The sequence below is a fragment of the Pinus tabuliformis genome, chromosome 1_1, assembly GCF_031772625.1.
Source record: "Pinus tabuliformis cultivar Carrire ecotype Pingquan chromosome 1_1, CPIR1, whole genome shotgun sequence".
NCBI classification, from domain to species: Eukaryota; Viridiplantae; Streptophyta; class Pinopsida; order Pinales; family Pinaceae; genus Pinus; species Pinus tabuliformis.
In genome coordinates, this window is record NC_142297.1 from 105,126,578 (window position 1) to 105,140,465 (window position 13,888).

The 13,888-nt window shown below is 36.5% G+C and overlaps 1 protein-coding gene and 1 long non-coding RNA gene across 3 annotated transcripts; both read right to left on the bottom strand.

The window, feature by feature from the left end:
- Positions 1 to 853: 853 nt before the first annotated feature.
- On the bottom strand, positions 854 to 1,805 carry LOC149211861 (uncharacterized). Its single transcript, XR_016250187.1, has 2 exons — positions 1,287 to 1,805; positions 854 to 1,192 (listed from the first exon to the last, which is right to left on the bottom strand). It is a non-coding gene; the product is annotated as an uncharacterized LOC149211861 (long non-coding RNA).
- A 1,533-nt stretch (positions 1,806 to 3,338) lies between these two features.
- On the bottom strand, positions 3,339 to 6,810 carry LOC149211862 (disease resistance protein Roq1-like). 2 transcript variants are annotated; one of them, XM_089391614.1, is made up of 4 exons: positions 6,147 to 6,810; positions 4,940 to 6,044; positions 4,537 to 4,818; positions 3,339 to 4,383 (listed from the first exon to the last, which is right to left on the bottom strand). In XM_089391614.1, exons 1-4 carry the CDS (start codon positions 6,647 to 6,649, stop codon positions 3,598 to 3,600), a joined length of 2,676 nt encoding a protein of 891 aa, XP_089247740.1. In that variant the 5' UTR covers positions 6,650 to 6,810; the 3' UTR covers positions 3,339 to 3,597. The 2 variants fall into 2 exon arrangements, with proteins under 2 accessions (XP_089247740.1, XP_089247739.1); XM_089391613.1 differs by having other exon boundaries at positions 3,341 to 4,383; positions 4,537 to 4,827; positions 6,147 to 6,808.
- Between the last annotated feature and the right edge of the window lie 7,078 nt (positions 6,811 to 13,888).

The window sequence follows — 13,888 nt, forward strand, 5'->3', positions numbered from 1 at the left end:
TCTATAGTAACAAATATTATAACGAGATCTGTGACTACGAATACAGAACGATACATCACTGCTAAATGCCCAGTGATTGCAAGAACAAATTATCTAAATGGGACATCATACAACGTTAAAGATCTTAAAAAGAATTAGCTAGATAACTTATACATATACAGTGGGTATTTCGAAAACAAAAACTAGAAATCAAATGGATTTGATTCTAATACATACCTGTACAGAGACATATATGCATATTAAAATTAAAGCAACTAACTATTACAGAAACCTTCGCGGTTGGACCGAGAGTTGAAACAAACTATCAAAGTACAAGAAAACTTAAAGCCAAAACTCCTTATCTGATATATAATTAAACCCCTTCTTCTAGAGTGGTTACAAGTGGCCAGAAATTCCTAAAAAACCTTAACGAAATGAAGTAGTCGGATAGGGTTTTCCCAATGGGATTTTCCCTCCAAAGCTCGACCGTCATGAAAAACCACAGTGACTTTGTTGAGTTACAACAACATTCCTCTCTTCATTGGCCAAGAGCCCGATAAACATTAATGCTTTAAAATCAATGTTATAGACTAATCTGGTGTCGACATAAAAGAAATTCAAGAACATCCACCTAGATAGCTAAATCTGCAATTAGCTATAATTGAACCCAGAAGAATGAAATCCTCCCGGATAAAACCCTTATCCAGAAATTTGTAAACGAAGAATTTGTAAAGGCAAATAGCAAAGGCATGAAATAGAGGTTAATATCAACTTGAGGGATGAACCCTGAACATTCAGACCATAGCCAATTTAAAGAACAGAAATGCAAAGCAAGATTAATTGCGTAAAGCGTTCAAGGTTAAATACAAACATGTATCTATCAAACGGAGGGAAAAAACCCTCTTAAATAAAATTTTTAGTAAAAACTTCCATCAAAGACACATTGCCATCCGAGCTTGAATTCACAAATTACATCTGAAACTTAGCAGCAAAGTACGCTCGAAAGGTTTATCCTAGCTTAAAACAAACAAGCATAACCCTCTCTGGTTATCAGTGCCCAGAGGAGCTTGACACATTTGGAACCCTTAAAATCGAAAAGGGGCAAACACATACCCGAAACCCCTGTGCAAAAATATGTTATAAGAGCTGTGACAAAGCAAAGGGGGTTGTCCCTGCTTCATCACCCGTAGCAGCAGTGAACCTCTGAAGTCTCCTGCAACCAAACCCATATCAACGCAGACATTAGAAATTGTAGAAAATATGAATTTACTATAGAAAAATCTTACGAGACAGTAGGGTTCGGTTACTTGTTAGAGATGCGTGATGGGCGGCCTCTTTTCCCCGCTGAAGTCAAACCAGGAAGGAAAGAGATAACCAGCCATATATTGGGTATTTAATGCCCTCAAAGCAGCACACGACTTAACGCGATAACACGGGAGCGGGCAAATTTGGCATTAAATAATATTTGCCTGCTCCCGTGTTATCAAGCTAAGTTGCGTGCTGCTCTGAGAGCATTAAATACCCAATATATGGCTGATTAGCTCCAGCCGTACTCCTGAGCCTTGGCGGGAGCAGCTCCTGGCATATCAGCCTTCCATCTGCCAAATGGCCGTTCCTCGTCGGCATATGGGTTCTGCTGCCTCAATCCCCTCTGGTGGTGGAAACTTTTCCTGACAGCCTGGTCATTCACGGTGTGAGTCACTATTTTTCTTATTGAGTTTTCTCTGGTGCGCAATTCCCTAGTGCTGGCATTAAGCGGTCAGGCTTAGTCTAGGAATCCTTACGGGCTTCTCATTCGATTCCTTTGTAGCTGTGGAGCGGCATTCCTGGTTGGCTGGAGCTAATCAGCCATATATTGGGTATTTAATGCTCTCAGAGCAGCACGCAACTTAGCTTGATAACACGGGAGCAGGCAAATATTATTTAATGCCAAATTTGCCCGCTCCCGTGTTATCGCGTTAAGTCGTGTGCTGCTCTGAGGGCATTAAATACCCAATATATGGCTGGTTATCTCTTTCCCAGGAGTACTAAACATTAAATTAGAATAAATGTAAAGATATAGATCAGATCTATATGATTAATACATGTAGTACAAGGTTAATCCAATGCCGAATAATGTGACAGTCCTTCAAACTCAACCAATATTTTTAAGGTTATGACAATGTTAATTCTTCGTAAGGTATGATATTGGTAATCATTGTAATAATTTAAAAAGGGTGCATTTGATATTATTCAATATTTAGAATGAATGCCATGGTTTTATAAGTTGACAAAAAGTGCAAGCAATGTACTAAATTATTGGAAGATCATAGAATATACTATAGGATAGTATAGTTAAAGTAAAAAAAAAAAAAATCCTCTGGCCTTAATGGAAGACGATCTAGTATCATGTTGTCATTATATGGTTGCTGCTACGAATTCTTATGTATTAAGTTTTGTACATTTCAATGATGCTAATCAGCTTGAGATAAAAGAAACTGTTGTTTAGCACATATTTTAATATGAGAAACAATGTTCAGTCTATTTAGATTCTGATTTCATGAATAACAATAAGCTTTTGAGATTAATTTATAGCATCTGGTGTTGGTCCAGTTCTCCAATGTATTCAGGAATCTCCACAGAGATCATATTGTTCCTTAAGACTCTGATAAAAAGCGACTGTACATCACTCGCAATGTATTTAGATTTTTCAGGCTATGTAGGAATGAAAGAAATGAGCCACCTCTAGGTATCTCACACACAATGCTGCTTAAACAATAGCAAGTTTATACAGGTAAAGCAATTTGAATATAATATAATCCAACGCACAAATGTTTAACACGAATGCAGTTAAAAAATGATGATCATCTTGAAAACAGACACAATATTTATAAATGTGCAATAAGCAAGAACGGGAAAATTGGAAAGTAATGATTTGCTAAATGACAGAGGACATCACTCTTGAAGTTCTGAGTAAATTGCATACGGAAATAACTGCTTTCTTTGGAAAATAAACAAACAATTGTAAGGATATCTATACGCACAGGCTTGTTAATTTAGTCAAATTTGAAATGTTTGAGGGAATTGGCCCCTCAAAAGAAGTTGCTTCAAGCTTCTTGCCATCAAAAAGAAACGTTATTTCCCAGACACATGGAAACGAAGAAACAAAAAATCCTTACTAATTTTTCTATATATGTTTATATTTATCTGACTTGATTACTATAATTTGTTCAATTCTCAATGAACATCAAAGTTATTGAAATTTGCTATTTATTAAAAATTAGTTTATTCTAATATGTAAGAGAAGGTTAGTAGTCTTTGAAATTGAAAGACGACCTTACCTTAATTTCATCTCCAAGTGATAGACAAACATCTAATGCCAATTTAATTAACAGTCCATGGAAATCCAGCCAACATTTCTGTTCTTTGCGAGAACAGAGAGTCAACAGTACAACAGAAGCTGCCAAAAGTTTGAATTCATATCAATTTCAATTCCTTCAAGTTCTGTGTGTCACCCAGCACAGGCGGCAGTGTATTCAACAAAGGGCCCTAATGCGCTTGGCAATTCTTTCAAATCTGCATTATACTGAAATATGATTTCTCTGTGTACCACTTCAAATGTGCTGATATTTTAGGTGCTTACATGGTTAAATAAGAGCAACCCTCCAAACAAAGAATTTTAGATTTATTTGGATTCCGCAAAGAATTTGGAAGCCTCTCCAAATTGTGGCACTTTGAGAGATCGATGTCTTGCAGGTTCTTTAAATTATCAAAACAATCTGGCAGCGTCTCTAAATCGTGGCAATTTGAGAGATTGATGCGTTGGAGATTGGTCAAATTACCAAATGAGTCAGGCAGGCTCTTCAAATTATGGCACCTCGAAAAATCGATGTATTCGAGGTTGCTTAAATTACCGAAGGATTCTGGCAGATCCCTCAGACCGTGGCAATCTGATATACTGATGCGTTTGAGCTTCTTTAGTTTACCAAAGGAATCAGGCAGCCTCTTTAACTTGTGGCACCCCTGCAGATCGATGCGTCGGAGATTCCCTAAACAACCAAAGGAATCTGGCAGGCTCTTCAGATCGTAGCAATTTGAGAGATCAATGTGTTCCAGGTTCTTTAAACCACCAAAAGAATCTGGTAGCCTCTCCAAATTGCGGCAGAAGGACAAATCAATGTGTTCGAGGGTTGTTAACTTACCAAAAGAATGTGGCAGTGACTTCAACCTTGAGCACTCTTTTAACACCAAGGCCTTTAAAGATTTCAGCTCACAAAATTCTTCTGGCAATTCTATGAGATTAACCCGTCCTATATTTGAAAACCTGCCGACGACAATCCGTTCGAGGTGCTCCAGGCGCCTTATGGACTTTGGAATATTCCTGAGCGGACCATAAATCTCTAGCTCCCGCAATTCCGAAGGTGCCTGCGAAATGCTTACGGTTTCAATTATAAGAAAAATATATACATATAGATCACGGCTTTGTAATTCGTTCTAGACTGTGTGGCTTGACATTCAGTTATTAACATTAATCATAGACTAAACACACAAACATTAACACAATATTTTTTTATTTACCTGGGATTCGTCTTCCCACAATGTTTTCAATGTGCTACCGGACACCTGTAGAACCCTTAAATTCTTTATTTTCTTTAGAATCCAGGAAGGCAGGGCAGGATACGGACACTCATTCCAGCGAAGCCATATCAGATTTGGTAACTTCACCCAGTTTATGATGTGTTCCAGTATACTTTTTTCGGTATCCAGAAGTTGCAACCTCATCAGAGCAATATCACCAAATGCATCATTGTGTTTATTATAGTCACTAAGATCCATCCTAATTCCCCGCACCATTATTCTCTGTCCATTCTAGACAAAAAATGATAGTTATTACCTTTCATTCTTGGAAAATGATTGAGAATTTAAAATGAATTTTATTGAATAGTCTATAAAGGATGGAATGCTATGTTTGAACACTTACAGATGCTCGCTGCAGCAAATCATCAATGACATCTTCTGTCCAACGCCAAAGACGACGGAGCAGACGTCCTTCCATATCCTTAGCAATGTCTCTCCCCATATCTTGAAGGTGATCATGCATTTGAATACCATTTTCACTGTCCACTCTCACAAGATATCTGCTTTGTAACTTGTGAAAACCCAACCAACATTTCCAGCCTGTTCCATCCCATATTCCATCCCATATTCTCATTGCAGTATCCCTTTTATACCTTACGAAAAAACATGCAATATCTAAGAACGTTTCCCTTTCCTGTTCTTCCAGTGCATCATAACTGATTTTCAGTTTTTGCTTTATTGTATTAGGAACTATATGGAGCTTAGCCAATTGCTCTGTCCAGTAAACGTTATGACCATTTCCACGCAGAAGTGCACCAATCACTACCAAGGATAAGGGCAATCCATCACAGACTTTTAAAAACTCATCCACAAGAGATTCAAATCCTGCGCGTGGACGATCTTGGTTGAAAGAATGCCAGCAAAATAGTTCTTTCGAATGTTTTGTATTAAGGCCAGTTAGGGGATATATTAGTGAGTCTTCCACTACTGAGCTTGTGAGGACATCTCTGTCCCGAGATGTAATCAATATTAAACTATCAGAGTGGAAAACCGTGCGAACGGGCAAAAGTGCATTAACTTGGGAGATTTCATCTACATCGTCTAAAATTACTAAGGCCTTGTCAGTTGAGAGATGTTTTTTAAGTTCAGTTTTCCCTGCATCTATATTGTCTATTTTGAGATCTGATCCAGTCAAGCTTTGAAGAAGTTTTTTCTGCAATGATATCAACGAAGATGTCCTAATATCATGTAAAAAACAATTTCTTCTGTACTGTGATCTCTTTCCATTGAAGAATTCCTTCACCAAGGTTGTCTTTCCTACGCCCCCTAAACCAACTATTCCCACTGCCTTACCTTTTGCACTATGTTGTTGCTGACAGAAAATTTTACTTACAAAGTCCTTAACCTTGTCATCCAAACCAGTTGGATAGTCAGCTACATCCAATCTTTTTAGTTGAACCTTTTTCAACGTGCATTCAACCACCTTCTCTAGCAACTCACTCTCGCCGCTGGACAATCAAAAGAAAATAAAGATATCATTAATGAGAGACTTCTAGAGATACGCAACTTCACAAAAACTTCTATGAAAAAAGCAAAGGTTGAGTACTCACCCTTTACAAGTCTTTAGCTCGTAACCACTTATATCTGCAGCCTTACAAAGAGCACCTCTCCATTTTTCAATTTGGCCAGCGTTGTACCGCGGATTACTTTCAAAATCACAGAAAGCTTTACCGTAAATTCCAACATTGCCCCTCGCTTTCCGAAGGTCAGAGGGCTCGACTTCGTAAAATACCGGAATAACCTTAGCGCCCCTCTCCAACGTGTCTAACATGCTCAGAAGCTCATTGAGACACCATTTTGACTCGGCATATGCCGGAGAAAATATAGCCACTTGGACAGACGCGGTTGTTATAGCGTTTTCTATTTGGGAGATTATAGTGTCTCCCGCTTCCAACTCCGGCCGATCGAGAAAAACCCTCAATCTCTCTGAATCAAGGCGCTCGTACAGATCTTTGGCAAAGGTTTCCTTGACATCAGTGCCACGATGGTTTATAAACACATCGTAGCACTGAATGTTGTTGGGATTAGCAGCGGCAGAGGTGGATTCGGCCATTGCAGATTAGAAATTAGAAAAGAAAATGGGCCGATGGAAAGGATAGTCGATGCTATTGGAAGAGATGAGTACAGTGGTCCGGAGAAATTGTGCAGTGGATTGAATGAACAAACGAATTCTATGGGAAGAGATGAGTACAGAGGTCCGGAGAAATTGTGCAGTGGATTGCTGATGGGTTTGATGGTGTGCATATATATATATATATATATACATAAACCCTTCTCCCCATGTTTATGATTGCTTGATTACATAGGTAGTGCCTCTCCAGTCAGTCATGTTCCAAGCCGTGGTGACCAACTGGGTAATTATATATTCTATTGTGAGCCCAGCTGTGTAAGTTAAAACCATTCAAAAAATAAAGTCTACAATGGTAGCTTTCACCTTGCACTTCGATACAATGAATGTAGAAGCAATTCTGTCGGATCTAAGGCAAATAAGTGGGCCACTCACCGACAAGACGTTCGGACAGACACATACAATCTCCCAATAGTATTGATTGGGCACAACTCTGCAGGTACTTGTTCATTTTTATATTCCCCTTCAGAAATTTTTTACTGACCCACATTCTAGATTTCCAAAAAATATATCAAGCACATCCCGATCCAAGGGAAACCTTCGTGCGTAAATGTATTCACTTTTGATTTTAAGATACTTCTTACGAATTTTCTTATATGATTTAAAATATTAAACTAACCATTATTTTATGGTTAATTAGTGTTAAAAATGTAGTTTGGACTATTTAATACAAATATAAGACAATGTGCATGATGAATGTTCCCATTCTGAAAATGGAGTTGGAATCTTTCTCGTCATATTTCATTAATGGTCCCCATTAAAAATAGATTTTAGTGACATTTTTACACATTTTTACAAGTGGTCTACCCAGGAGTTTGACATTGTCATTTTTCATCAATTTATTAATTTAAAATTAAATATAAATAACTTATAAAAACATTTTTTTATTATCAATTTTATAAATTTAAAAGATAATATCTTCCACGAGTTGTAAAATAAATGATTTTAACTATTCATAAAAGATTATAAATAAAATCATAAAAGATTATAAACATATACCAAAAGCCACAAATTTATTACATGTTATGTACCATGTTATTGTAGATATAATAAATATAAATTATTTATAAAATAATTATATACTAAAATATACATATAAATATATAAATATATTAAGTATTAGATTGGTTTAAAATAAAAATGTTATTTTAAATATAATTAATTAGTTGAAACCAAACATTAAATTAGGAGCTATTTCTTTTGGACTAAATACCCCAAATTCAATTAATGAACAATCAACAAACTTACATACTAATAAACAATCATTCAATACTCATAAAACAAGTAGGAGTTATATCTCCAACAATACCAATCTTAACATCTACCATATACATCATTTTAAGCTTATTTTTTTCCTAACATCTAATCATACAATTTTTATACAAATTTAGATTTTTGGTTATTTAAAACTTATTAGAATATGGTTTAATTTAAATATTATATATTTTAAATTTTCTTTTTTTATATTCTAACAAATCTCTATCAAATTTGAAAATATCAAATATATTACCTAATTAATTTTTGTTAAACCTATAATAAATAATGTTCACCATAAAAATAAATAATGTTCACCACCAAAAAAAATTATGATGAAAATAATTTAATTTTTATAATTTAATTAATCTTTTAAAACAAAAAATCCATGTCAATGTGTATGACACAGGAATTCTTAAACAATATTGATAAGGTAATGAAATTAACATATTATTATTAATTCCGTTAAAAATGAGATTGAATTTTTCAAATAATATATGATTTTTTTATATCTTTGAATTTTGATAGGTTTGAATATCACAAATTTATATGGAAAATAAATTTATTATTGAATTTATAAATAATATAAATATAATATTTAACAAAATAATTATTAAATATAAATCATATTATATATATATATATATATTAATTACATTAAGAGGTGTTTTTTAGTTCAGTGTAGTAGAGATGGTAGAGATGATGTAATGTAATATATTGTTTAACATTTTGAAACGAACATATTATATAAAAATAAAATAAATAATAGTATACGAATAAAATAAAATAAAAACATAAAATTAATAATTACATTTATAATTATAAGTGATTTTTTGGACAAAAGATGGGTTCGAGTTAAAAAAATGAGCTCTCAGCAACTAAAGTCCTCAACTTGTAACATAAGCTTGCAGACTTGAACAACCTGCCAGGCACTTTTGTCGAAGAATTTTTCTCCTAGGTGATCTTGTTCCCACCTAATCCCCTCACTTGATGCAGATTTTTGTTGGCTACTCTCTTGTTATTAGCCGTTGCTTCTTAGCCGGGGGGGCCATCATGGCTGTTTCGACCCAAGATCAACCTTTCTTGCATGAGATAACAACCTTCAATCCACTAGTTGTCGATGGCCTGAAGTTTCAAATGACTGCCTCCTCTGTTTTGTTAAAAAAATCGAAGAGATTCTGAAGGTCGTGATCTGAACACCTCAATCTAAAATTCAAGCCCTCTAGCTAGCAGATCGGGGCTTGGTTGGCTAGTTTATGGGACTCCAACCCTCCCCACTCATTGTAAGGAGTTGAATCAAGAAGAACTAGAAGCCACTTATCACTTGTGAAGTTGTCTCCTCCTTCTGCGATAAGGGTTTTTATCTTCAGAAATAGCTCATATTTCATGGGAGCCAAAGTGTTATAGCATCATTTAGCACTCCTGTAGTTATGAAGATCTGGAATGGCCTTGGGCAACCCTTTCCCATACACACTTTCTCATTTATTAAAAAAAACAATATTTTGAATTCCATTCGCGACCATGGCCTTTTAAAAGAGAGTGCACACATAGGTACCATAATACAGAACCTGCGTATATTATTTAAAATATGAAAAAATAAAATAATATCCTATTTTTCGGGCGGGGTTTATGGGTTTTGCCGAAAGCCCACCTACAGGAGACCACCGCCTAACTGAATCAATTGATTTGTGGTGGTATTTATACACCTCATGGGAAGGCCTAATGACATAAAGGATATAGGATATCGACATTATAGTCTTTTCAGTCCCCAGATCAAGTATGATTTTCCATGTGCCTCTTGCACTCCCAGTCATAGGAAACCCTTGTTTCCTTGCATAGATGTCATCCTTCATTATATGACATCGTTTTCCACATGCTTGAGAGGTGATCTTTGAGGCTTTGGCTAGACAGATCCAGAAGAAGGTTTCGTTGGTGTCGTGTTCATATCAGGTTCTATCTCTTTATTGATGTCAATAAAGAAGCTCTATCTAGTTTATGATATGTTATAATCTCATGTTTATACGATTCATGTGTAAAGTGTCATGATTTATATGTTTATGCTTGATGATCTAACATGTTTATTATGCACACACTTTGAACTACATGCTATGTATATGCTTCTCTGAACCGTGTTGCAAGTAAGCTCGCTTGGGACGAAGCAGAGGGTTTGGACCCTACAAGATCGACATCAAACATAGGACCTACGGGTACTCCTCTCAAACCCAAATTTGGTATTTTGTATAGTTTTCTTGCTTGAATGTATGCTTCTTATTGATTGTCTGCCTTTGATATATTGAGGTTGTCAACCCTTACCTTAGGGATATTTTTCTTGCTAATACCAAGGCTTATACTTGAACAATTGGAACCCTAATTTTAATTCGGAATGTGATACCCCTACCATTGTTCGTGTATGGGTGAAGCTCCCATTCTTCCTCTCCACTATTGGAATGATGCAACCTTTTGTTTGAGTGGGAATTCGCTTGGAGAATATATTAATTGTGCAGAGCCAAGAGATGGGATTTTTGCATGTGCCAGAATATGCATAGAGGTAGATCTGGATAAAGGCCTATTGGTTGTGATTTGTTGGTATTGATATATATTGTAGTGTTATTGGTTAGCATTGATGTCAACTTGGTAGCATGGGTTATAGGTCAGTTGGTTAGGCACATGTATGTTTGGTTGCAGGTGGCTTGTGTATGGATGATGTGTGGATGGTATTTGGCTTGTCTGCTAGCATGTAGATGATGGAATTGCAAGATTTTGAGATGCATACAAAGATTGAGTAGAGGATGTGATGGCCCTCATGATCATGTTGTTTCTTAGAGGTGTTTGGTTATGGATTAGTTGGATGATGGTTGTGTTAGCACTAGGTTGGAGATCATGAGAGGTCTTACCATGATGATCAATTATGTAGACGTGTTGCAGGGCTTATCACTGATTCTCTAAGGTCTTCATGATTATGACACGATGGTGTGTCCTTGATGGTGCATAAGAGTTAGATATATGTGTTAGAGAAGGAATTCATGGAGATGTAAGAGGATGTATAGATACCTGACAAGGTGGAGCTATTGAGGTTTGTAGAAAACATGGTTGAATGTAACAACCCCAGGTTAAAAGTTCATGTAATAAAGTTAATAAAGGAAAAATAAGACCAAGGTCACGAGACACTTATTCCAAGTTGAATGATGGGGAAAATGTCCTAGTGGGCATCACTTGTTGTGTATTATGGCTAAGGGGAGATTGACAAAGGCAATGGAAAAGACATGAAAAGGCAAAGAGGTATTAATTGGAATTTTATTTATGAAATTAAAGGAAAATAAGAGAAAAGGGATGTGAAAGGTCACATGTTGCATGTGAGGAGGAAATTGAAGGAAAATTAAGGGAAAATGAAGAAATTAGAGGCATCAACAATAAAAAGACATCAAAGCACCAATTTGTACCATTATGTCAGTTCAATTACATAATTGGTTTTAGAGAGGAGAAGAGCACCAAGAGGAGAAGGAAGGCAAGCAAGCAAAGGAAGGACAAGGAAAGCAAAGAAAGAAGGGATCAAGCAATGAAAGGTTGGATTAAGCGTCTTCAATAAGAATACTTGCATGTATGATTTCCTAGTTGGTTTTGGCATGCATGGCATATGCATGTGTGTATTTGGTTCATTTTGTTGTCATTAGCATGGATTTTGTTGGGTTTTGACAGTGGTTTTAACCTTGCCTTACCATTTCAGGATAGCCATAGTCTATGGGATTCTTTCTCGGTTGAGCTTTGGATTTCCAGAAGGTTTTGGATTCGGGTGAGGTGGTCTCAAGAAAATACCAAGGGTTGGGGGTCGAGATGGTATTCTTGGGGAAGCCCTCAATAATTAGGTGGAGACAGGAAAAATACTCAAGGGATGGTGAAGTAATTTTGAGGCATCCAAGCTCGTTTGGGTTTTGTGATCTCAGAGCTAGTTTAGGTGAGATCACGATATGGTGAATGCGGAGGTGGTTTAACCTATGGATTCCCTTGGTTTTTTATGGATTGGTTTATTCCATGAGATCCCACATTCATGCTTGGAATATGGCATGGGGGTGATTGGATGAAAGAAAGATTTGGTTCAAGCCAATCTATGGTCGGGTGGTATGTGGAAGTCCCTCACTTGGTTGGCTTTGCATATGGTTAATAAGAGCTAAGTTTCTATTGTCTTTGACAAGAAAATGTATTTTTTATTATGTGGCTTTAATGGAGGCTCTAACATTGTTATCTATCTGGTTATATGTTGGTTATAAGCATGGTTATATGACAGATTTAAGTATGGATTTTATCACATTTTATTCACTGAATGCATGACCTAATTGGTGTTATGGAAATTATTGTGAGAAGGCACTAATCCTTCTTGTTAAACCTCAAATAAGTTTTCATATCCCTAAGTTCAGATATGCAGTCATGACCTCTAGGATGCATGCTAATCATGTGTTCGATGGAATGTCAGTCCTGGTTGGGAAGGGCCAGGTCAAATCATTGTTAAAATTTTGGTTTGGAAGCCTTGTTTCTATGTTATTCATCATTTCTGGAAGTTTCAATGAGTTCTTGGAAGGGCCTTGAGTCCTAGACCTGAAAAAATGATTGAGAATTCAGGGTCATTGGCATAGAACTAACTGAAAAAGTCCATAGTCACTAGGAGGCAAGCCTATGAGAGCAACTGGAGGGATACAATCGCTTGGAGGCCTTGGCAAGGGAGCAACTAAGGCTCTAGTTCAATGAAAAAAAAGAGTTAACTTAGGGGTTAGACACCTGGATGGGTTGGGTAGCTCCTCGAGGTCATGCAACACCTGAGGGAGGTAAGTAAAGTCTTAAGTTGTCGACTCCATTTCCTTAAGGTCATATAGGAGGTTGAGTCTTATTATAGTGACCATCATCTCATGTTTACCACTGGAAAATGGGTGAAAGTGGGTATATATGGGACTAGGCAGTTACAGGGTGATATCAGAGTAGGTTGCACTCTTTCTGGGAAAAAAATGATGTTATCATGGTTATGATTGTTGTGCATGGGGTCATGGCATACAAATGGTATGATCATGCATGATGTTGATATTTTTATTTGATTATGATTATGTATACATTAGTAGGATGCATGCTAATGTGGACTGATTTTACAGATGAGATAAGCCTCCCATGACATCAATGAGGTATGGTTTTGACTTTTCTATCTATTTGCTTTAGATGACATGGTCTACTTGTAGGAAGAATATAATTAGAGATGATGAGAAAAATTGTAAACTACAATTCCTGTGAGTCTCCTTACAGATCAGTTGGGTAGCAGGGAGATGAGTATTCTTGTAGTATAACAGGTACATTGAGGAGTTTGAGGGAAAAGATCATAATTTGCAAAACAAACAATTATAGTTTGGTTGAGGCTCAAGAAAAACTTGCAAAGGCTCAGGAAAAGCAGGTAGAAGTCAATGCAGTGATTCTTCAGAGCTTGTTGGAATTACAGAGACAGGGATAGTTGAGGGTCATCTAAGAGCACGAAGGAAAACTAATGGAGCCTATCATAGCAGGTCTTAGAATGGATATAGGTTGGATAAAGGGGATACAGTTAGAGGCAACAGATCACTGGATACCCCTGACATGAGGACTGGTATGTATGTGCATCATTATAGTTCATCATTCAGGAGATATTATCATCATCATCACCATCATAGGAGGAGTGATTACTTGCCAACGGAGTTCAAGAAATTCAATCCTCCTACATTCGATGGAGAGATGAAGAAGTCAAAAGATTCATAAGTATGGTTGATGGGGATGAAGAAATTCTTTAGATTGCATAACTATTCATAGAAAATGAAAGCCAAGATAGCCACCTTCAGTCTTAAAGGGAAATAATATATTTGGTGGGAAGATGTAAATAATGTTAAGGGAATTCAGGAAGAA